A 22500-nucleotide genomic window follows, 5' to 3' on the forward strand; every position below is an offset into this window, starting at 1 on the left:
ACATTAACAACTTGAGCCCTAGCATCCCTATTTTTGGGGGGAAACATTCGCTCAGAAATAGACGATCTACGAGCTCACAACAACGCGTTGCAGCAACGTGCCACATTGTGAGCTTATAGATCGGCTACTGCTAAGAGATTTGGTGTAGAAGGAAACAAGAGCAGACCAAGTACAGAGCCAGCTCAGGTCCCTTTCTCTAAGTATAGAGGGTTTAACTCCATTTATGTCCATGACACAGCTTAAAGAGTTCCCTTTTAAATATCTGATAATGTTTAAAAGGAGTGTGACATCATGTGAAACAGTGAGGTTGTGTCATCTTCACATGGCTCTTCTGGCGTAATGACAAGAGGTGCTGAAATACAACGGTTTGGTGCCACCCTTAGTTGTTGTGACAGCAATATTTTAACTTGAAATTAAACTGTTTTGAGAAGCACTGTCTGTCTGTGATACAAAGCATTGTGTTTGAGGCAAGGCAACAAGCCCTGCCAGCGGTAATGCCTCTGTCGTCGGATGCAGCAGTACAGTGATAGCAGCTATGGCTGGGGGGGAGAAAAATGTAATAAAAATAAAGCCAATGAAATAAACGCAGGCCTAGAAATAAACATTGCCTGCCCGCTGCCCCCCCCCCCAAACGCTCTTATTTTGTTGTCCCATCGCAAAATGCCCGTTTTCATATACTGTGCGTGCGCGTGCGTGTGTGTGTGTGTGTGTGTGTGTGTGTGTGTGTGTGTGTGTGTGTGTGTGTGTGTGTGTGTGTGTGTGTGTGTGTGTTGGAAAGGGAGAGGAGGAGGAGGAGGAGAGGGCGACGTTTGCACGATGTTTGGATTAAAAATGGATTACATTTTTTTCATTTTTTTGCGTGCATCGTCTCGCCACCCTGCAATGCATTGCACTCCCCCCCCCCCAGCCCCCACCACCACAGATCCATGATGTTACACAGCCCCGGTGTTTCCAACATCCAGAGCCCGTCTCTCCCTCTCTCTCTCTCCCCCATGATCATCAGATCTCCTCCAGCCCCCCGGTAGACTAGTATACGGGTAGCTCTCTACGGTTGTTGTGGGTCTTGGAAAGGGTCTCGATCTATCTAGTATCTAGTCCACCGTTTCCCAAACAGTGGGTCGGGACCCGTTGGAGGGTCGCGGCGGACACATTTTTATGGGTCACGAGTAAAAAAAATGTCAAAACAGAAGAAAAAAATATTCAATGTTTTTCAAAATAATTTCATGAATAAATTTTTTTTTTAAATCCACAAATTATTTAAAAAAAAACATTAAAAAATTATGTAAATAGCCGATCTACAAGCTCATAAGGCAGCGCTGTTGTGAGCTTGTAGATCTGCTATTTTCACTAGTTTGGGGGGTATCGGGCAAACATCTACATTTCTCTTCTGGGTCTTGAGCTAAAACGTTTGGGAACCACTGATCTATAGTCTACCCCCCCCCCCCCCCCCCCCCCCCCCCCACGATGCCTTCCGTCCAGTCCAGTCCAGTCCAGTCCACCTCCTCCACCACCACCCCGTCCCCAGCCTTTACCTCCTCATCCTGCGGACATTCAGGTATCCTCCTCCCCGCGGAGGGGCAGGTGGTGGTGGGATCGTCGGGACCACCGCTCCCGGCGCCCACTCCCACTGATCCCTGCGCTCCCAGCTCGTCGAGTCCCCGCTGCTCCCTGTCCTCCTCCTCCGGATCTTCGCGGTCCACCATGGTGTCTCCGTTGAACACGGGCGGCGGTGGGGACTCGGCGCTGCTGCTCAACGCCGCCATTTTAAACTGCGAGAGCAGAGAGCAGCAGAGAGAGAGAAAAAACTGAGTGGAAAATAATAGAGGGGGGGGGGCGTGGTGACCCCCGTTGGCCAGTAGGGGGAGACAGACACGTAAGTAGGGGCATAACCCCCATTGGCCAGTAGGGGGAGACAGAGACGCAACCCGGCTGCTTTTCTTTCTTTTTCTTTTTCTTACCGTCTACTCAAGTAAATGTACCTCATTCATTACTTAATAATTACAGTACAAAATACCATTACAAACACAAATAACCATTACAAAAATGGTGTGTGTGTGTGTGTGTGTGTGTGTGTGTGTGTGTGTGTGTGTGTGTGTGTGTGTGTGTGTGTGTGCGCCTGCATGCGTGCGTGCGTGCGTGTGTGGCCAAGGACCCCCATAACTCTGAGAGGTTCACATGGAAAGGGTCCATTTGGTTCCATTTGTACACTGACAGAGTTATACAGACCTGTAAAAGTGTCCTTGGTTCCTCTTAAGTCTTAACTATCAATTATTTAACAGGAACCCTAGAACCACCCCCAAGGGTCCCTGGATCACACTTTCAGAACAACTGCACTATAACATACAGTCTAATCTTGACATCAACCTAAAATATGGTGTTACATGTTACACTGTTTCTGAGTTTTAACATCAATGTTCAATCAACTTCCACTGACATTTTGAATTCCAACTTGGACAGGCATATCACCTTTAACAGCTGAGGATATAAATTGGAACGACTGGATTATCAGAAACTTCACAAGGGCTGGTAAACCTATATGATATGATATTTTAATCAATTAAATGATGTCCCTTAATCACGATTGCTTCCTCTTCAGTGGTGGAACGTAACTAAGTATTTTTACTCAAGTGCTGTACTTAAGGACAATTTTGAGGTACTTTTACTTGAGTATACATTATACTTCTATTCTCAGATGCAAATATACTTTTTACTCCACTACAATATCAGTACTTGACAGCTTTAGTTACTTAGTTAATTAGCAGATTTAGATTACAAAACCCTATTTTGGCAAAAAAATAGCATTGTGCCGCATCTATTTTTGTAATAAGTTGATTGAAGTTGGAAGTTTTAGTACTTTTACTTTGGCACTGTAAGTATATATTTGATGCCAATACGTTTGTACTTATACTGGTAACATTTTGAATAGAAGTATTTTACTTGGAACAGAGTACCGTTTCCCTTTCACCCGTGTAATCCATCAGTCTGTTTACAGTAAATAAAGCCATACAGTACGTAACATGGCCAGAGAACAGGTGGCACACTGCAGGCTGCGTTGTATAATTAATGAAGGTTAGAGAACACTTGACAAGTATCGACATATGGACACCAAATATCACATTTAATCTATCTCACCATTATATGTGCCACCATTTTGAAACAGGATAAATTCTGTCAGTAATGTTCTATAATAAGAGATTTTATTCATGTCCTAGAAAGTGTTAACTATATCAACATAACGGCACAACTTGTTCATTCAAATAAACAGTATGTGAACAGGTTTATTTTTCTTTCAGCCATATGCACCTTATATATTGTCACTGTCGGACAGAAACCTTCCTGTCCAGAATGGTTTGTTTTTCATAATTATAAAAACATTTTAAGATAGTGAAAATAGCCAATCTACAAGCTCACAACGGCTCGCATCGTGAGGTGTTGTGAGCATGTAGATCTGCTATTTTTACTACTTTCGTGTGACCCTCTTGTATGATGAAGTAGGGCATTAATTTACAAAAGACACAAGAAGTTGAAATGTGGATATACAAGGTTTCTTCCAGAGAGCAACGATATATTTATTCTACTCATATTAGGAATAGTTGACGCTTGTGTTCTCCTTGTTTTTTTCTAGCTGTTCTTTTCCCCGTACCAGAATACAACAAATGAGAGCTTGTATGACGAAGAAAAACTTTTTTTACACCTGTAAACCTGTGATGTGACAATAACGTCGACGTTTTTTTACACCAATTTCTTGTCCTCACATTTTCAGATCCTCCAACATATGTTGCTGATCGTTTGACAGAAACCATTCACATCATTCATGTTTTATTTTATGTTTAATACATGTGAAATCAAAACACCTTCGTTTTGCATTGTGTTAAAAAACAAAACACCTCCTCCAAACAAGACGCAAGTTGACACATAACAAGGCCAAGTTGATGCATAAACATTAATGGACAAAGAGCATCTTTACAGCTTTTTATAAACTATCATATTGATCGCATGATCAAAAGTGCATTCAAAAGAATGTCCTGTCTTCCACGGCGAGTTGGGTGGTTGTCACAGTTCTGAAATAGAACGCTGCCAATGCCCTCTGTCCACCCACAGAAAGACAAAACACTGTCTGAGGTTCTGTGAGCCTGAAGCTCCAGGGTCATCAAGTCTACGTATATATCCGTCTGACAGAATCTCATTTTTTCTTGGTGGCTCGCTTTCCTTCGCCCTTCTTCGGCTTCCCTTTGCCTCGCAGCTTCCTCAAGCGACGCATCTCCTCCTTGAAGTCCTCGTGTTCATCTCTGAGGAGAAAAGAGGAATGAGGAAAGTGTGATCATTAGGTCATGCTTACTGCAGTTTACATTCTAAAACGTCCTGTACTAAACTACTTGGTAACACACACCTAGGACCGCTTGTGTCAGGATCACTGTGTCTACGTATCGTTTACAACATGGGTCTTCAACAGGGGGTCCGGGACCCCTAGGGGCCCCTCAGAGTTACTACAGGGGGGCCAAATCTTAGTGTGATAGGAACTTAAAAATAAAATAAAATTGTGGTTTACCTTGATTTTACAATTAACTAAGAGTTGGAAGCACAACGCGCCTCTTAGCTGTTTGTAAAATCCACAGTAAACTACGACCTCTAGTTGCTTATTCTACCACATGCCGGATATGTGCAGGTTTCCATAGGTCAAATAAATTCAAACACATTTCAACAGCCTTCAAGAGGACACACTCACAGCTTCAGTAAAGTACATTTGATTTCCAAAGCCACACCACTATTTACATATCACTATGCTTTTAGCACAGCGCTTCTCAAACTATGGGTTGTGAGTGACCCAAAGTGGGGTCACGCATTGGCAGCCAAAAAAAGAAGAAATACATTTTTATCAATAAAAGTTTTTTTTTTTAAAGTGAGTACAGCCACTTGACTTCTGATAAACACAGTCACACACATAGCTCTGCCTCCAACACCGACCCGGGAACAAGCAGCAACACATTCACACAAGCCCCAGAGGCTGAGACACACAAACTGATTTTAGCTGTTCATAAACGATTTACTTAGGACTTAATGTTCAACATGAGCGGGTGGTACAAATACATGGACCACGGGTACATTTGGTTCCATCTGTACCCTAGCGGAGTTAAATTTAGATTGCGATGTAACATTACCAATCGCCACGGGGAGATCATTCTCACAGACAGACAACTAGACCAGTTACCAACCGCAGCCACAGTCGGTGGTCAAAAATAAAATCGGGCTGATGGGGGGCCAAAAAAAATCCCTTATAAAATGGGGTCATGGTATAAAAACGTTTGAGAACCCCTGCTTTAGCATATTGGCTGTGTTCTGTGAGAGCATGACACAGTTATGCTTAATTTATACTTAGTTGCATGGCAGAGCCACGCTTCGAAGATAGCAGATCTTTTGGTGCATTTTTGCCGCATGCTAGGGGTGTGTGTCGATATTCAGCTATTAAACGGGATGCCCCTACTAAACGTTTACTAAATAATTGTACATCTGCTATGTTTGAACTTTTCTTTTTTAAATGTGTTTGAACTGCTGATTTAGAAGGCATTTGTAGAATCGGCCTCAAGTCTTAATGGGTTTAATATATTTTAATTTTACATTTTGCACCCATATTACTGTCATGTCTTCATAAAATGTAGCAAAATAAGCAAATGCATGCCAATTAAGTAATACTATGGGTGATTTGGGGGGCTTGTCACACTGATTTGTGCAGTGCTTGTCACTTGCAGCCTGGCTGCTGGCATCGTTCACATCCCAGTGCAGGATCTAGCCTACCGTACTCTTAATTTACAATTTAAGCATTTAGCAGATGCTCTTCATCCAGAGTGACTTACAGTAGCAAGGTAAACACATACATCAAATGCAGAGAGACAGTTTAGTGCCTCAGTAATCTAGGATCATAGGTAAACCAAGAACCTAGCATCAGTCTAATCTAGTGCTTGAATATAATATCTAAGTATAATGATTTGTACATTGAAACTATAGAAACTATAGGATGCCAGGTATTAAACAAATGCACCCAGTATCGGTCTAAATTATCTAATTTATATGTTAACCTTTGCATAAGACTGCATGGTTATGGTTAGGTCAAGTGATATGGGCTAAGGTGGAGTCTGAAGATTAAACTTTTGATTAAACTAAGTCCAGACTAAAGGGTTTAAGTCTTAAACATCCAGAAGGCGCTAGGGTTCAAGTGGTTAATGACATCCCAAATTGAGGTAAGCTAGTTACAGCATAAAAGTCTCTAGAGCAGTGACACTTGACTGGGCTTGCACTCAGAACTAAATCTGACATTAACCACAAAATGCAGCCCCAAATTTGCTTAATGACATTTCTATTTATTTATCAGCTACGGATCTCACGTCAAGTTGTACCCATTTAGTGAACATATTACTGATGGTAAGGATAGGGTGTTAGTAGGACACAGATTTATACACCAATTTTGGGGTTAAGTGTTAAAAGAACTCTGGGCGCATTTGTATTAATGAATATCTTCTCTTTTTCGATTCTGTGTGAGGGGACCAAAGTGGAAATAAGTCTATGACTTTACTGTGTTTTTTTGTTATCCTCAATTGCCTTTAAACCCTCTGTGTATGACGGTTGAAAGCAATTAAAGAAACCAAATTCTGCCAATTTACCACCATACACAACTCCACTTTGAATAACCTAAACAAAAGGGAAAGAAAAAAAAAGACGATGGCAGCCATCAGCACAAACTGTGCCCAAACTTGAAGGCGAGAAGAAATGCAGTACCTGAATAGTCCCATAAACCTCAGTTTCTGGGTCATGGCATAGTAGATCCTGTGCTGAGGGTACCAGTCGTACACATCCTTCCTCTGGGCCATCGGAGGCTCCTTGAACAGCTGCACCACCTTCATGGACCTCGTGTCCGTCGGACGCACCACGTCTCCAAAGATGCGGGCGCTGAGACGGGCCATGCGGACTGCGTACGAGGAAAGACCGGCCATCTCTCTCTGGGACAAGGAGGGGAGAACAATTAGTGTTGAAAATCTTTCCCTGTGAAGTGATCCTGCAGTTTACATCCTTGAGGGGGGTCCCCAGCAAAATAATAGTGTAAATGACACTTAAACCTAGCCTTGGATCAAGAAAGACTATCATAGATGAAGTCAGACTCCATAAAACACATCTATGATAGTCTTGATCCAAGCCTAACTCAAGCCCTATTTCAAAGATAGCATAAATAGCCCATCTACAAGCTCACAAGTCTTTTTTAAATGTTTTAACTACTGCATGCCCTAGGTTTCTCCCTCCCCAACTAGAGGAATCGTAGCATTCTGTGCTAAATCTAACGTCACAAGGTAAGATCTTCTCGAGGTCGCTGGCAACAAATATTTTCAAATGCTTGATTAACACTGGTAAATGCATGCTAAAGTGCAGTGGTGGCAGTCTAGCAACATTCGAGTACATCTGGGATCCTATCACGGGTCATCTTCTTGACTCTGCTGTGTGACTGCTCTGTTTTGTACAGGCCTAATTGTTATTGTGTCCAACTGTTGTAGTGTGGTTGCCTATACACAGTACCTCATTATGATAGGTTAATTACTCATGTTTAACATGCATTATAGTCTGGTGTTTGTTTGTATAATTATGTCTTGTTGATGTATCTGTCTGTCTGTCATGTCTTATAAAAAAACAATAAACGAATGTATTTAGTGCAGTGGTGGAAAATAACCAAGTAGATTTACTTAAGTCCAATTTTGAGGTATTTGTACTTTACTTGAGTATTTCCAACTTCCAATACTTTTATTTCTACTCCACTACATCTCGGATCCAAATATTATAATTTTACTCCATTACAATTCTTTAAACACTTTAGTTACTAGTTACTTTGTAGATTTGTATTATTATTATTTTTTTAAATACATTAACCACTATATAGCCCTATATAGACGTAGTCCATTTGAAAATAGCCGATACAAGTCTGGATATGGATTAGCAGCTCCATAAAGAACCTCTCACTCCGCTATACAGCATCGAGATGAGGTTCTATGTCGTTGTCATCCAGAATCGGTGGAACGTCCGCCAAGGCTCCGCTGTTTACCCTTTTGTATACATCGTATCCAAAAACTAATGGTAGATTCCAAACCGCACGGATGTTTAAGGTTTGGTCCGGGGCATAATATTTTAGGTCCGGAGCGAAACTACCCGTTTAAATCGCTTATTTAGTCAGCCTGTGGCCATGTTTCCCATTGTAGCCAAACCGGGAGCAGTACTGGCAGCGGACGTAGGGGGGTTTTCGGGTTGAATGGGAAACATGGCCACAGGCTGACTAAATAAGCGATTTAAACGGGTAGTTTCGCTCCGGGCCTAAAATATTATGCCCCGGACCAAACCTTAAACATCCGTGCGGTTTGGAATCTACCATTAGTTTTGGGTTATCTCGGAGCTGTATAGCGGAGTGAGAGGTTCTTTATGGAGCTGGATATGGATGCAAGTGGCCATGGGTTTGTTGACATTCATTATGAAAACAGCACAGACGCCATGCAGAATGATAGTGTTAGCATGCACGTTACCTGGGTCAGAGGAGAGTCAGGAGAGCCGTACTGCTGCCAGTTCAAACCAAAATGTATATATATAATATATAATGCACAATATATAATATACGTTCAATCTAACTGTTCTGACGTTAGCTAACCTTCAGGCATGAACACTACAGCCCACTTCCGCTTGCGTAACACTGTTGACTGGTCCGGGCTGGTCAGCTTCCGTCTTGCTTTATTAATGCTCCTCTCTCTCGTATGTATGCTATATATGCAGTCCATGTGCGTGTTGAATATGCAATGATTAAGCAACATGACTAAAGGATTCACTACTATACATTATTTTCCAGCATATATTGTTTTTGTTGTGCAAATCTGGAAAATGACTTGTCCCTCTCTGTAAAAGTCGTACAGCAATGTTGACTGTACACATAGTTCTGCTTGTTGTTGCCAGTGGTGGAAAAAGTACTCAAATGTTTTACTTAAGTAAAAGTATCAATGCCGCAATGTAGAAGTACTCTGTGACAAGTAAAAGTCCGGAATTAAACATTTACTTGAGTAAAAGTACAAAAGTATTGGTATCAAAATGTACTTAAAGTACCATAGTAAAAGTAAAAGTTCTAAAATGTTTGAAAATAGCCTAGTATAAAATAGGGCTGAAGTGGTTTTACATGTAATTTGCAAATCTGCAAAGTAACTTATAACTAAAGTTTTCAAATAATTGTAGTGGAGTAAAAGAACAATATCTGCCTCTGAGATGTAGTGGAGTAGAAGTAAAAGTATATACAATTGGAAATACTCCAGTAAAGTAAAAGTACCTCAAAATTGTACTACCGTAAGTACAGTGCTTGAGTAAATGTACTTACGATTTCGAACAGAAGAGGGCGCCAAATACGAAGAAACAAGGGGGTTTGCCTTTTGCCCCCACAATGGCATTTGCTCTACTTGTCACTGTGTTACTCATCTCTGCTAGCCTAGGACAGTGGCTCTCAATCTGTGGGTCAGGACCCCCAAAGGGGTCCCAACATGATTATTATTATTTTATTTTTATTTTTTGGCAGTAAAGTGACAATGTAAGGACTTAATTAAGACCTGTTTAATACCTTAAAAAAAGAAGAGAGAAAAGAAAAAGACCATTTCTACTGCATCGAAAGTAATGAACAAACCATACTATAAAAACTGGTCAAACATTTGCCAAATTGTCAAATAATACAAGAAAGAGGCAAAACTAATTTAAATGAGCGTAGATCTGCTATTTTCACAATATGTATCTGAGTCAAAATGTAATGACTCAACTCCAGTGGTGGAAAAAGTACTCAAATGTTTTACTTAAGTAGAAGTATCAATACTGCAATGTAGAAGTACTCTGTTACAAGTAAAAGTCTGGAATTCAAAATGTACTTGAGTAAAAGTACAAAAGTATTGGTATCAAAATTTTTGAAAAGTGCAGATCTACAAGCTCACAACACGTCGCTATGTGAGGCGTTGTGAGCTTGTAGATCGGCTATTTTCAAATAGACTAGGTATAAAATAGGGCTAAAGTGGTTAATGTATGTTTTATAATAATATAATAATTTATATCTGCAAGTAACTAGTAACTAAAGTTTTCAAATAATTGTAGGGGAGTAAAAGCACAATATTTTCCTCTGAAATGTAGTGGAGTAGAAGTAAAAGTATTGAACATTGGAAATACTCCAGTAAAGTAAGAAATACCTCAAAATTGTACTTAAGTACAGTACTTGAGTAAATGTACTTTGTTACTTTACACCACTGCTCAACTCCTACTATTCCAAGCTGCTAATATCAGGGTGGGTGGTCCCCAGTTCAAATATGATTATTTTTGGGGGTCCACTGCTCTAAAACATGAGTTGAAAAGCCATAATGAAAAACCCCATAGGATGTTTGTTTTCGTTTTGACGATTGAATGGGCGAAAAGGGGGATTTTTTTGGCACACATTTTTAAACTATAGGCCTACTGTACATTTTTGTATCCAAACCTATAATAAGTTAGCCCTCCCTCTGTGTATGACTGACACTGCAGTTATGTTTTGTGACATACTGACGTCAGCGACTCAAACCAGATGTTATATACTTCAGTCGTACGACGGAGTCGCGCCCCGAAAATAGCCGAGCTACAAGCTCGGCTATTCTCGCCTTTACGCTGTGTGTCTCTCCACCCGCTAGGTGGTGCTTTTTCAACGGGGGATAAAGCATGCAGCAAGCGTCATCATTCTCCCATCACTTCACCATTACAACAAGCACGACCCCCCACCCCCTCCCCCCAGCGGTGGACGTATCCTATAACACAGTAGACCTCAACATGTGGGTCGGGATCCCAGGGGGGTCCCCACATGATTTTGAAGGGGTCCCCAGAAGATAGTGAAGTGACAATTTAACGACTTTTTTAAACACCTTTTTAATACAAAAAAAAAGAAAAGACAAAGGTTGAGAACCACTGCTGATTAACACAATTCCTGGGAAAGAAAATGAAACAAGAGAGGCAAGGCTATCAAAAGAAAATTGTGGTTGCGTTGAATTTGCAATACTCTCAGATTATGCTGAGAAATAGCTATGCAGAATGCGTTTATGGGGAAACATAGTACCCTATGAATACATAAAAATATCGTCTGTGCGTAAAATCAAGGCAAATGTATTAATGCAACCCTTTTATTTACAGCTTCCTTTGCCCAGTAAGGAAAAAAATAGAAAAAGGGTCCAGAGAAGAGAGCATCTGAGGAGAGCCATAATATTGCTAACTGTTATTATTTGGCCTATATTCATAGCAGGAAATAATCATTAGATGGTTCCACTGGGTGGAGGAACTGTAGTCTGACAGCAGCTTTGTCAAACAAGGGCTTAAACTAGGCTACTTACTACTTTTTAAAATAAAGTTTTATAGTTTGTTTTAAATACGTACAATCATTTTCTCAGAATATGTGTCACTTAAAAGAAAAAAAATATTTTCTGATGTTAACAGTTGGTGTAAAGTAGAATACAGCATAGTAAAATGCTGTAGTGATATTTGTTGTTGTTGTTCAAATAGGCTCGAACAGCTGACTGCAAGAGAAGAGTGCAAACCAGGACAATGAGGTAGTGCGAGACAAAGAAGGCGCACCTGTTCACAACTAAAGCCCTCCCCTTTATGCACACCTATGACTCAGGAGAGAGCACTGAATTGGGTCAAAGTTTGCCTGCAGGAAAGACAGGGACAACAGCGCTGTGTGCTCTCCAAAGGGGGACAGACTGGTACTGAGCTGTTTTAGATCAGCCGCGTTTGGCCGCGTGCACCTGTGGTGTCCAATTTGTCTTTGAGCTATTTACATTGTGTGACATATGGCTGCCCCGTGTCACCTGTCCAATGTGATCAACATGCGGTCGATTTACAAAAAGAAAACAGAGGGGAGGGACGTCTTCTCTACAAGTTCACAGCGCATTGTATTGCGATATGTTGTAAGCTTGTTGATCGGCTATTTACGGCAAAGAGATTCGGTGTAGACGAGGAACAGGAGCGGATTATGTATATAAGGCCATGGGGGACCCCAGTCAACTAAGGTCCAATCCCAATACGCCCCCTAAGCCCACCCCTCACGGGCCACTCCTGCAAACTTTGGAAGCCAATAGGAATGGAATATGAGAAATATGACATATACGTCTTGATCACATGACTATAGAGATAAGGCGTACCGAATTGCATGATGTTTGGACACAATCTGTGGAAATAGTAGGTAGCAAATAATGACGGACAGGGGCAAAAACTGTCTCCACCAGCAGGACGGACTGGCGGAGACAACAATACAACACAGAGCAACACCTATCAGCTCCAAACACAAACACACACACACTGCAATGCAATGCAATGCAATGCAATGCAATGCAATGCAATGCAAAACAAAAGAGAAGGTAGCAGCTCTGTTTATATGTGCAGTATGTCTAGACTAGGTCTACTCGGTACAGATAGTGCGGGAAACTCAATGGTTAGTAGTCCTTAGGGTGGCTGTATTCCATTGGCTTGGCCAATGGGTGTCCTGGGCAGCTAATTTGAGAGGTTCACCGTTATGGCGTATTGGATGCTAAAACAAATTAACTGGGAAATGCTCGTTACGAGTTGACGACTCCCCATCTGTATAGCAGGAGTCCTTGACAGGTGGGTACCAGCGAGTGCTTATCAATTATGCAGGTGTACGCTCTGTGCAACGGTCAAATCCTCAGCCTCTTGATTTAACTCAGAGAGTGTACAAACATAACCAAAATTACATTCTTACAAATGGATAAATTAAACACTGAAGATCTTACTGTGTACTTTGAAGAAAACCAAATTACGAGACAGTTTGTGTGCTGGAGGTAATTTAAAGCATGGCTAAATGTCCTATAATACACTGATTTGGGCTTGTTAAGTCTAAATACTGGTGTCTGCCAGAGGCAAGTGTGTGTGACATCATGCATTTGGGATTTGGATCTAAAAGAAGACATCAGAACAGCCAACTTAGGGTTGTTTATTTGTAGTCACTGTCAGTGTCAGGGGAGCCACTTGGAATTCCGAGCTCCACAACAACACCTCAGACTGAAATCCCAATAGCTACTGAACAATAACATCTATAAACCTTATAACAATATCATCGAGGGGCCCTAACTGTCAACAACCTCTATCGCCACAGCTTTTAACTCAGCATCTGTTGTATAGCTCTATTATACAGTAATCAAATCTCTCTATCAAACGTCTCCTTTTTTTGCCTGAAATTATTTAAATCGTGGGCTAATTCAAAAAGCAGACCAAGACAGCATGTCAGAAATGTATTGTCAGTGGTGGAAAAACTAAGTATGTTGTTAAATTAAGTACTGTAATTAAGTACAAATTTGAAGTGCTCTTACTTTAACATGAGTATTTCCTATTTTGTTTTAACTTTATACTTCTACTAATCCCAGAGGCAAATATTGTAGCTTGTACTCCTCTACAATAATTGCTTAGTAACTAACTACAGCAGTTACTTTGCAGATTTAATTATTAATACTTGACATACGTTAAGTGATAGATGATGATGTATTATTATAGCTTCCAGCCCACCTTTACCAGCTGCAACATAAATAAATAAGAAATACAAAAGTACAAAAGTACAAAAATACAAAAGTACAAAAGTACAAAAGTACAAAGTGCAAAAGTACAAAAGTACAAAAGTACAAAAGTACAAAAATAAAAAAATATAAAAATAGAAAGCTGTGCAGAATTCTGCATAATGGGTATGTTTACATGTGGTACCTTTATCAAGAGAAATGTTAAATGTGGGACTTTAATCAGAGTATTTCTCCATTGTGGTATTGCTCCTATTACAGTACTTAAGTGGAGAAATCCACTTTGATTATACTTATTCCACCACTGTGTATTGCGATGCCACATCATTCAGGGATTTGTAAACTAGCAGCAGACTGCTAAAGGCGGTGAAGCGATCTGTGAATTGATAGCGGCAGCTTTCTGAATGTGCCCACAGTCTGTGAAAGGCTTTAGTTTAGAAGAAGGCACGACAGCAGTAGCCTATAATGTATAGCTATAATGGAGTAGACATGTTGTTGTCTAACTTAGTTGTCTAACTTAGTTTTCTTAAGTGATAGAATGCTTTCCTTGCAATGGTGCTAATATGACATTGGAATGCGAAATCATTCGGCACCCATTTAGTTCTTCTTCACATGTCAGCGAGTTCAGCTGATGCACTTAACCTCATACATAGACATTACAGTATAATGTACAGTATATGCAACCAGCCATAGAATAAGATTGACAAGATTACAAGTATCCAATCATGGGAAGTGCAAGATCACACAGCCATTTGGTTCCATTTGTACACTCAGTGAGAATTTTACTGTGTGTGTGATCCCAGGACCCCAGATAAGGGGGTGGGTGGTCAGAACAAGGCCTATCTTTTTCAGTTTACAACCAAAGACAATAGAAAATGACTGTAGAGTTCTGACTGAAATTGGATATTAATTTGAATGCAAGACAACTGGGCCTTTAGGGAAGTGGATCCATGGGGGAGAATAAGGTCTTTTGGCAAAGTGGGCCCCGTGCAAATGTATATTTGTATGTATCATTATCTCAAGGATTCATTTTAATTAACAAGTTTCCTTGAGTATAACTATAGTCTATCTATAAATATGACTTATTAGAGTATTATGTTTAACACAAAAAAATAAGCACTGGATCATCTCATATTATGAGATGATCCAGTGCTTATTTTTCCCATGTTAAATTAAATGTTAGATTAAAACACATGCTGCCACAGAAAATAAATGTGCGTATGTGCATGACAATAGTTGGGTTCAGACATATCCATAAAAGTAATAATAAAAATCTTTATAGTACTTTTCAAAACAACTATATACAGTATTCCAAGATGAAAACAAAAAATAAATACACTAAATTGCTAAATGTCCAGGAGAGGTTAAAAATTAAACTGTAACAGATACAGTTTAATTTTATTTTGTTTGAGACATGTGCATGCATTATATAAAGTCGGTGTAACATTTGATGAGTTTTAGTGCATGTAATGCATGTAAACTTGCCACAATTTCAACAAGCACTTGCGTGCAAGCATGCATGCGTGTCATATAAGTTTGTAGGGCATGTTGTCACCTTTATAAATGTATGTTGGTGTTAATCACTAATTGTAAAACAGTCGATAGTGCTGTTTAGCGTTAGGCAGTAACTTACTGATTACTTGCAGGGGTCTCGCGCATATCCGCGTTCCTCCATGTGTGGCTCAAAAACGAAGCCATGCATGTACACATGCATACTTTCAACATTTGGAAGTATTGTCATTATTTATAGTTTCTGTCTGTCAGAGAGCCATTGTAAACTTTGTGCGGGCAGCATAGGCTAATCGCTTCCAACCACGGTCTGTGAAGTATTCAACTGACATCTAAAGCCGAATTTATACCTTGTCGTACGACGGGTCGTGCACCGAAAACAGCCGTTCTACAAGCTCACAACACGTCACTGACCTGAAGTGTTTGAGCTTGTAGATCGGCTTTCTTCAATGTGTTTAGTCTTGCTGTTTGGTTGATTTTTGACTCCTCATGTAAGGACATTTATTCCAACTCTGCAATTTTAATATGGGATATGGAGCTCCTTTCCATCTGATTATTAAATGAGGCCTGCACATGCAAAAAGTAGAGCTTTCATATACATACATATATATTTACCCCTGCAGCTTCCTCTGGTGCTTACCTGCAACCCACTACAGCTATGGGGAGGTCACCCTGCCTGGCGGATATACGCGCTTAGGTGAGCGCACCTTCCTGGTTGAAGCCAGGCTTGTTTTATGAAAAACAACAAACCTAATCCAACCAAACCAATAGGTTGTATTATAAGGCAAATTGCCCTATTAAGTCAATAGCGAATCCAAACACAATGGCTTTATTCTAACATTAAAATGCATTCCCCTACAAACAGTGACAGACTCGACGTCACGAGGTCTTCAAACCCACCGCCAAGCCCCAACGAGGACAGACACCTTTCAACCGAAGTCGTGGTCGCATCCTAGGATATCGTTTTTTAGGGCGGTGAGTATCATTATATTAGCACATATCCCAAACAAAAACAAAGATTATATCCTAATGATGTCAAACATGAACTCAAACTGCATTTTAATCGTTTATAGGCTACTAGTACATGATGTTTATAATCTGTCTCCCATTGCCATTCATAGTCGGCTATTAGGGTGAATATAAGTAGGGTACGGTAGCCTTTACTAGCCTATATAGGATAGCCTACGCCTTGGATTAAGCAATTGTTTTTGGGAGGAGGGGGGGTTCACTTCACTATAAACCCCCACACAGCTTTGCAAAATCAGGTTTGCATATGTTTGTCTCGCCCTATTCAGTGAAATCGCACATAAAGAAAGACAGCGGCTGGATGGATGGACGCAGATCGAGCCCCGGGATGAGATAAGCATCTTTTGATCATCGAGCATCCATCCGATCCGCGCAGCCGCTGCAGACGGACGGCAGGGAGTCAGGGACCCGTCTATACAGATCCGAAACACACACACACACACACACGCACAAACACACACACGCACGCACACACTGCACGCACACACTCACACAGCCAGGTTATTAACGTTCCACCGCCAACGACGAGATCCTTTCCCCCGTTTTGTGCCTCTCGACAGCGTGCGAATTTGCGAAACATCTCGACGATGGTATCGACGCTGGTGTCGGAGGGGTGATGCGAGCTGAATGAACACATTGGATGTATCGGGAACCGCGGTGCTTTTTCAGAAGGAGCTGTCCACTCTGCTTGAGGTGCTGATGCGGCTGTAGAGCAAAGCAAAGGAGAGAGAGGAGCGAGAGAGCTGCCATGGCTGCCGGGAAGCTGCTGCTGTACGCCGGCCTCTCTCTGTCCCTGTGCGCCCTGGGCATGCTGGCCGTGGCGATCTGCTCCGACCACTGGTACGAGACGGACGCGCGGCGGTACCGGGAGCGCTGCCGGAGCTTCTCGAGCCGCCGCAAGGACCCGGGCTTCATCTACATCCCCAACAACAGCCTCCCGCTGCGGGCCGCCAGCCGGACCGGCCGCGCCAGCCTGGACCGCTGGGAAGAGAAGCTGCTGCTGGCCCGCAACCGGCGGCAGCTGTTCGCCATGAGCGCCGCGGACGAGTGCAGCCGGCAGTACAACTCCACCAACATGGGGCTGTGGAGCCGCTGCCACCGCATGGGCTTCGACCAGGACGTCGAAGACCTTATTCGGAAAGGTAAGAATCAGCTATATATATATATATAAGCCAGTGGTTCTCAACCTTTTCAGGCCGCGAGACCCCCAAAATAATCATATTTGAACTGGGGACCCCCCCAACCCTAATAAGCACTTGGAATCGTAGGCATTATACATTTAGTTTGACTCGAAAATAGCCGAGCTCGCAACGCCTCGCTTGAGCTTGTAGATCAGCTATTTTCACAATTTTTGCCAAAGAAATGTCTGTAAAGTCCTTAAATTGTAACTGTCTGTCATCTGGTGGGGACCCCCACAGAAAATCATGTGGGGACCCCCCTGGGGGTCCCGACCCACAGGTTGAGAACCACTGAGCTAAGCAATGGAAGTTGTCTAACACTGAAGCCTCTGTTGTTTATGAAAGCTCTGAAATGAAATGAAAGCAAAATGAAAGCAAAACATAATAGGCTGCTACTGTAAAATGCTCAGACAGACATCAAGGTGATCAGCATGTCTCCATGTTGGCATTTATTACAGGGGAAAATAGGTATGCCTGCTTGTGGAGTGATTGTGCATTTGCCCCTTTAGGTCATTCTATTAGGTCCAAGTCATATATATTCCCATGTAATAGGCTCTCAAAATGTCATTAGGGGGTCGCTGCCTCAGTATTTCATTGGATATAAATCGCCCCGCAGCTAAAAACAGGCTTCTTGTTGTCATGCTAGTTTTTTTTTGCTGGAGCAGTGCCTTAGCATGTGATGCTGACACTGAATGGCAATGCGCGTGCCTGCATGTAATGTTTTTTTTCCCCGTTTGTTTTGGGTTGGGGGGGGGGGGTGTATGAAGTCCTAACAACCCCCCCCCCCCCCCCCACACACACACACACACACACACACACTCACACACCCCTCCCCTTCTCAGGTTAGTGGTTCCTGCCTGACCCCCTAACTGCAAATAATGACATAATGTTTTTAGGTTTTGTGAGAGAGCCAAACTCAACCACAGGAGAGAGAGACAGAGAGAGAGAGAGAGAGAGAGAGAGAGAGAGAGAGAGAGAGAGAGAGACAGAGAGACATAGGGAGATGGGAGGAGGGGGGTTCTTCTCTGACCTCATCCGCTATATACAGTCACACAATCATCCACTAAAGAATTCAATAACGTTTCCACCTGATACAGAGTTAATACTGTTTGTGATCCATTTGCGAATGTCCACGGCTATTTTCAAACAGAGAGGAGGACCTCATTCATCACTTATAGGTGCTCCATTATGTTCTCTACAGGGGGATGTACTGTTGGTGTCTGGGCGTAGCTGTTCTGTGTGTGCTGAGCAGCCTGATCTCCAGAGAATACCGTAACATTGCACGGAACGAGTGCACTTCATTCCGTGGATAGTCGCCTCGGAACTCCCAAATTGCGTGCATATGTACGGCGAGTCCCACGGTGGGCGTAACCAGTCGCAACACGGAAAAACCCGGAAGCAGAGCAGTCCGCACAATAAAATTTACGATTCTGTGCCTATCGGTACATAACTCAAACGGCGCTGAGTAGGCACAGGCGAATGTCCCACCGTTCAGGACGGCAACTCGGTCGCCTTAGCTCCCTCGGTGGTCCTTCACGGGGTGACAATTCGCCTGTGACTGCGCGCCTCCGAAATGGTTTTGTCACAAAGGCAGCGCCGTACCATATGCACGCAATTCGGGAGTTCCGAGGCGGCTATCCACGGAATGAAGTGCACTCGTTCCGTGCAATGTTACGGTAATCTCTGGAGATCGGGTTGTGCTGAGAGAGCACACAGACTGATGCAGAATACTTAAGAGTTAGGGTTCCCAAAACTTTTTTCAGCTCGAGACCCCCGCGACCCAAACACACAAAGAACACATGAAAATGTCAAACATTTAAGCCCTGTTTAATAGTGAAAATAGCAGAAGCGCACAACGTGTTGCTGATGCGTTGTGCGCTTGTGAATCTGCTATTTTTGTAACTATTTTAATGGAGTGTTGTTTTAGGTGTTTTGGGGGGTAATTTCTGTAATTCTGTGTGTGTGTGTGTGTGTGTGTGTGTGTATGTGTGCAAATTGTGCATCTACATTTGCGTGTGTGTGGACCTAGAATAGTATGTGTGAATGCAAATATGCACTTGTATATTTGCAAGCATGTATTAATTATGTCTGCATTTGTGTGTGTTTGTGTGTGCGTGTGTGCGTGCGCGCTTGCACGTGTCTGTGTGTGTGCGTGTGTGTGTGTGTGTGTGTGTGTGAAAAGGATGGCAAGAGTGCAGCTGTGCCTCCCATTGAGAATGCCTCAATAGCCTTGATGGCCCGCCATCTGCAGTAATGGGCAGCCCACAGCCAGTGTGCTGTTCACTGATCAAATGGAAGCTCTTATAGAGGAGTCTGATGTATCCCTGCCATTTCAAGGCCTTTGCTTCCCTCCCCTCCCTCCCTCCCTCCCCTCTCGATGCAATAGCACATTGCGGTTCGCCATACAGTAGCTATGGTCGGGAGTGATGGCTGGCAATAATTCAACACCACTTGGGATCGATAAGGCCGTGCACCCCACGCCCCAGAGGTTAATACTGTATTTATCTCAGCGTACGCATTTGTGATCATTCTGAGCCACACGGAGAGATCACATCACGTTTGAACGCAATCCACATGGGAATCTGAAGATCTTATAAAGTGCAAAGCTCCATAACCTAATCTAAGTAGTGTAATTTAACCACTTAAACCCTCGGTACTTAGTTCAAATCCGTCAATGGCAACTATGTTATTTTTTCAATCTCTACAATAAATCCCTTCTCCGAAAATAGTTTGGCTATTTTCGCCACACGTTCCATCCCAGAACAGGGATGCTAGTGTTCAAGTGGATAATTTAATGCTACATGGACCGACATGTTAGACAGACGCAGACTTTCCAAACAAAATGAAATGAAGTCTCGATGCTGTTTGAATCATCAAGAGCAGCTTGAGGAAATAAGATACGTGCCAAGGACTTGGGCTTCATTCATCCTGTATATCCTGTTGTCAAAATAGAACGTTCAGACTCCGATGGTACTATATTACACTACCGTGGCTATTGATAAACCAATCAATAGTAGACCGTACGTACTACAGTATGCCTTTCCAGGTGTGGGATAGTGAGTTCCCTAAAGATTTGGATGATGAGTCTGCTCTTTGAAGGGCCAGATCAATAGATTTCTGGATGCAGTCCTGTTCTATGAATGACTGGTTGGATGGCATCCTTGTTTGTGGCATGAAACAAATATATTTAAAAAAAAGCATCTCCTGGCATCACTCATTAAAGCAAGTACATCGTTCAAAAATTGAAGAGAGTTTTTTCACTCCAGCTGTTGTAAATTGGATGTCTCTAAAAATAAAGGTTTTGGATGCAGTTAAAGTAAAAAAAAAAAGGGTGGCAGAAAGGGGTATCATGGATGCGTTCCAAAATTCTACATTTAAAAATTCTAAAATGGTTCTCAAAATGTTTATATTTGTTTCGAAAGTTGACAGCGTGTGACACGTTATGAGCTTGTAGATGGGCTAGTTTTGCTGTTCATTGTACAACAAAGGATATAGGGCTTAAGTGGATAATTGCAGAAGGCGTGCTGTGCCTTCTTAGACTATAATAACACATACATTTGCAGCTGTATTAATGGGATTATTATATACAGACACCAACATAGAGAGGCAGACATGGGCAAATGCATCCACATGTACCTGCGTATACACTTACAAAGCTCTTCACCCTCCTACGTTCATACAAACTGTCTGTGTAATTCATTCATGGCAGTACACTGCCCAACCATTAACTGTATGTTGAGAAATCCTTCACAGATGATATTTCCCCTCTGATGCCAAATGATAAAATATCTTTCAACAAGACAGGTTTTACTAGGGCTTCCCTGTGGATATCTGATGTCATGTTGATGACGTTATATTGATATGGGCAAGACTGAAGGACTGGCGGATCTGAGCACAAAATGTGAAAAATATTCCCTGCAAAAAAAGTATTCACAATATGTGAAAAATGTACGTCTGCACAACAAATTTGGCCCAGCGAGATTAGCCGCAGACAGACAGACAGACAGATGCTATAACCCATGCAAATTATTTTTCTTGGTGGGGAAGTATGTAATCTGAGCGTTAAAGCTCAGTGTCCTTGTCTGTCTGTCTGGCTGGCTTGAATGGTGCTACAGCTTGCTCATGTTCGGCCAGATGAGCAGCACCCATTCATCCAGACTCTCCTTACACAGTCACACCCCCCACATCATTATTCAGATTTATGGGGGGAAAGCAGGGCAAAGTATCACCCGTCAGACACCAGCGAGGATAGGTGTGAGGGAACGAGTTGAAAAAATAGAGAGAAAAAAGGTAACAACAACACTGCTTCATCCTTCGTTATATTTATGCAACACCCCCGAGTCTCATGCATCGGTTAGCCGCTGAAGAGGACGTGCTGTGCGGTTTGTTTGTTTGTAGGTCGTGCTAGCGGTCTGTGTTGTGCTAGCTTGTGTGAGCGCGTGCGTGTGTTTTGTGGTTAATTCAGCGAGTGTAAGAGGAAGTGGGTGCAGAGGGAAATATCCGGACAGTTGGCACATGTTTACTTGGAATTCTGCTGACGTGACTGGGCATTGTATCTCACCCTCCCTCCCTTATGAGCGTATCTCTCTCTCTGTCCCTCTGTCTCTCTGTCTCTCTGTTTCTCTGTCTCTCTGTCTCTCTGTCTCTCTGTTTCTCTGTTTCTCTGTTTCTCTCTCTCTCTCTCTCTCTCTCTCTCTCTCTCTCTCTCTCTCTCTCTCTCTCTCTCTCTCTCTCTCTCTCTCTCTCTCTCTCTCTCTCGCTCTCTCTCTCTCTCTCTCCTCCTCTTCTCCACCTCTCCCTCTCTCTTTTTCATCCTGTCCGATACAAAATAGCATCTCCCAGAGAGAAACAGGGAGAGGAGGAAGAAGATAAAGAGGTTATAGAAAGTCAAGAGGAAATGCTGGTGGCATGTAGAGTGGTTCAGGTGGGGAGGTAAGAGATGAAAGGGGAAAATGGGGTGGTGGTGGTGGAGGTGAGTGGGGGAGAGTTGAGCAAGAGGGCGAGAGACCGAGATGGGGGTTAGAGAAAGATGGAGATGGAGTCGGAAAGAGAGGGGGAGTTATGAGCAAGAGGGAGGGAGAGAAGTGAGAGAGAGGGACAGGAGGGAGGGGATTGGAGAGAGCGTGAGAGAGCTGCAGAGAGAAGAGATACAGTATTAGAAACGAGAGGATTACATATAGAGGAGCGGAGAGAGCGTCGGG

General features: G+C 42.5%; 3 protein-coding genes across 4 annotated transcripts in view; 1 reads left to right on the forward strand and 2 right to left on the reverse strand.

Annotated features, from left to right (window-relative positions):
• braf (B-Raf proto-oncogene, serine/threonine kinase) overlaps positions 1-1769 on the reverse strand; it is a 35175-nt gene extending 33406 nt beyond the window's left edge. For both annotated transcript variants that reach the window (XM_080420669.1, XM_080420670.1), the window contains exon 1: positions 1533-1769. In XM_080420669.1, the coding sequence (XP_080276795.1) occupies positions 1533-1763 (231 nt within the window). In that variant the 5' untranslated portion in view covers positions 1764-1769. The remainder of the gene's footprint in view (positions 1-1532) is intronic.
• Positions 1770-3802: 2033 nt separating this feature from the next.
• mrps33 (mitochondrial ribosomal protein S33) lies at positions 3803-8713 on the reverse strand. The gene is made up of 3 exons (XM_080421629.1): positions 8553-8713; positions 6772-6992; positions 3803-4289 (listed from the first exon to the last, which is right to left on the reverse strand). Exons 2-3 carry the CDS (start codon positions 6984-6986, stop codon positions 4184-4186), a joined length of 321 nt encoding a protein of 106 aa, XP_080277755.1. The 5' UTR covers positions 6987-6992; positions 8553-8713; the 3' UTR covers positions 3803-4183.
• An 8156-nt stretch (positions 8714-16869) lies between these two features.
• tmem178bb (transmembrane protein 178Bb) overlaps positions 16870-22500 on the forward strand; it is a gene marked incomplete at both ends in the record, with an annotated part of 158602 nt that continues 152971 nt past the window's right edge. Inside the window, one exon of the mRNA XM_080420672.1 lies at positions 16870-17263. Coding sequence (XP_080276798.1) covers positions 16870-17263 — 394 coding nt within the window. The remainder of the gene's footprint in view (positions 17264-22500) is intronic.

Source organism: Gymnoscopelus braueri (assembly GCF_963280865.1).
Source record: "Gymnoscopelus braueri genome assembly, chromosome: 23".
NCBI lineage: Eukaryota > Metazoa > Chordata > Actinopteri > Myctophiformes > Myctophidae > Gymnoscopelus > Gymnoscopelus braueri.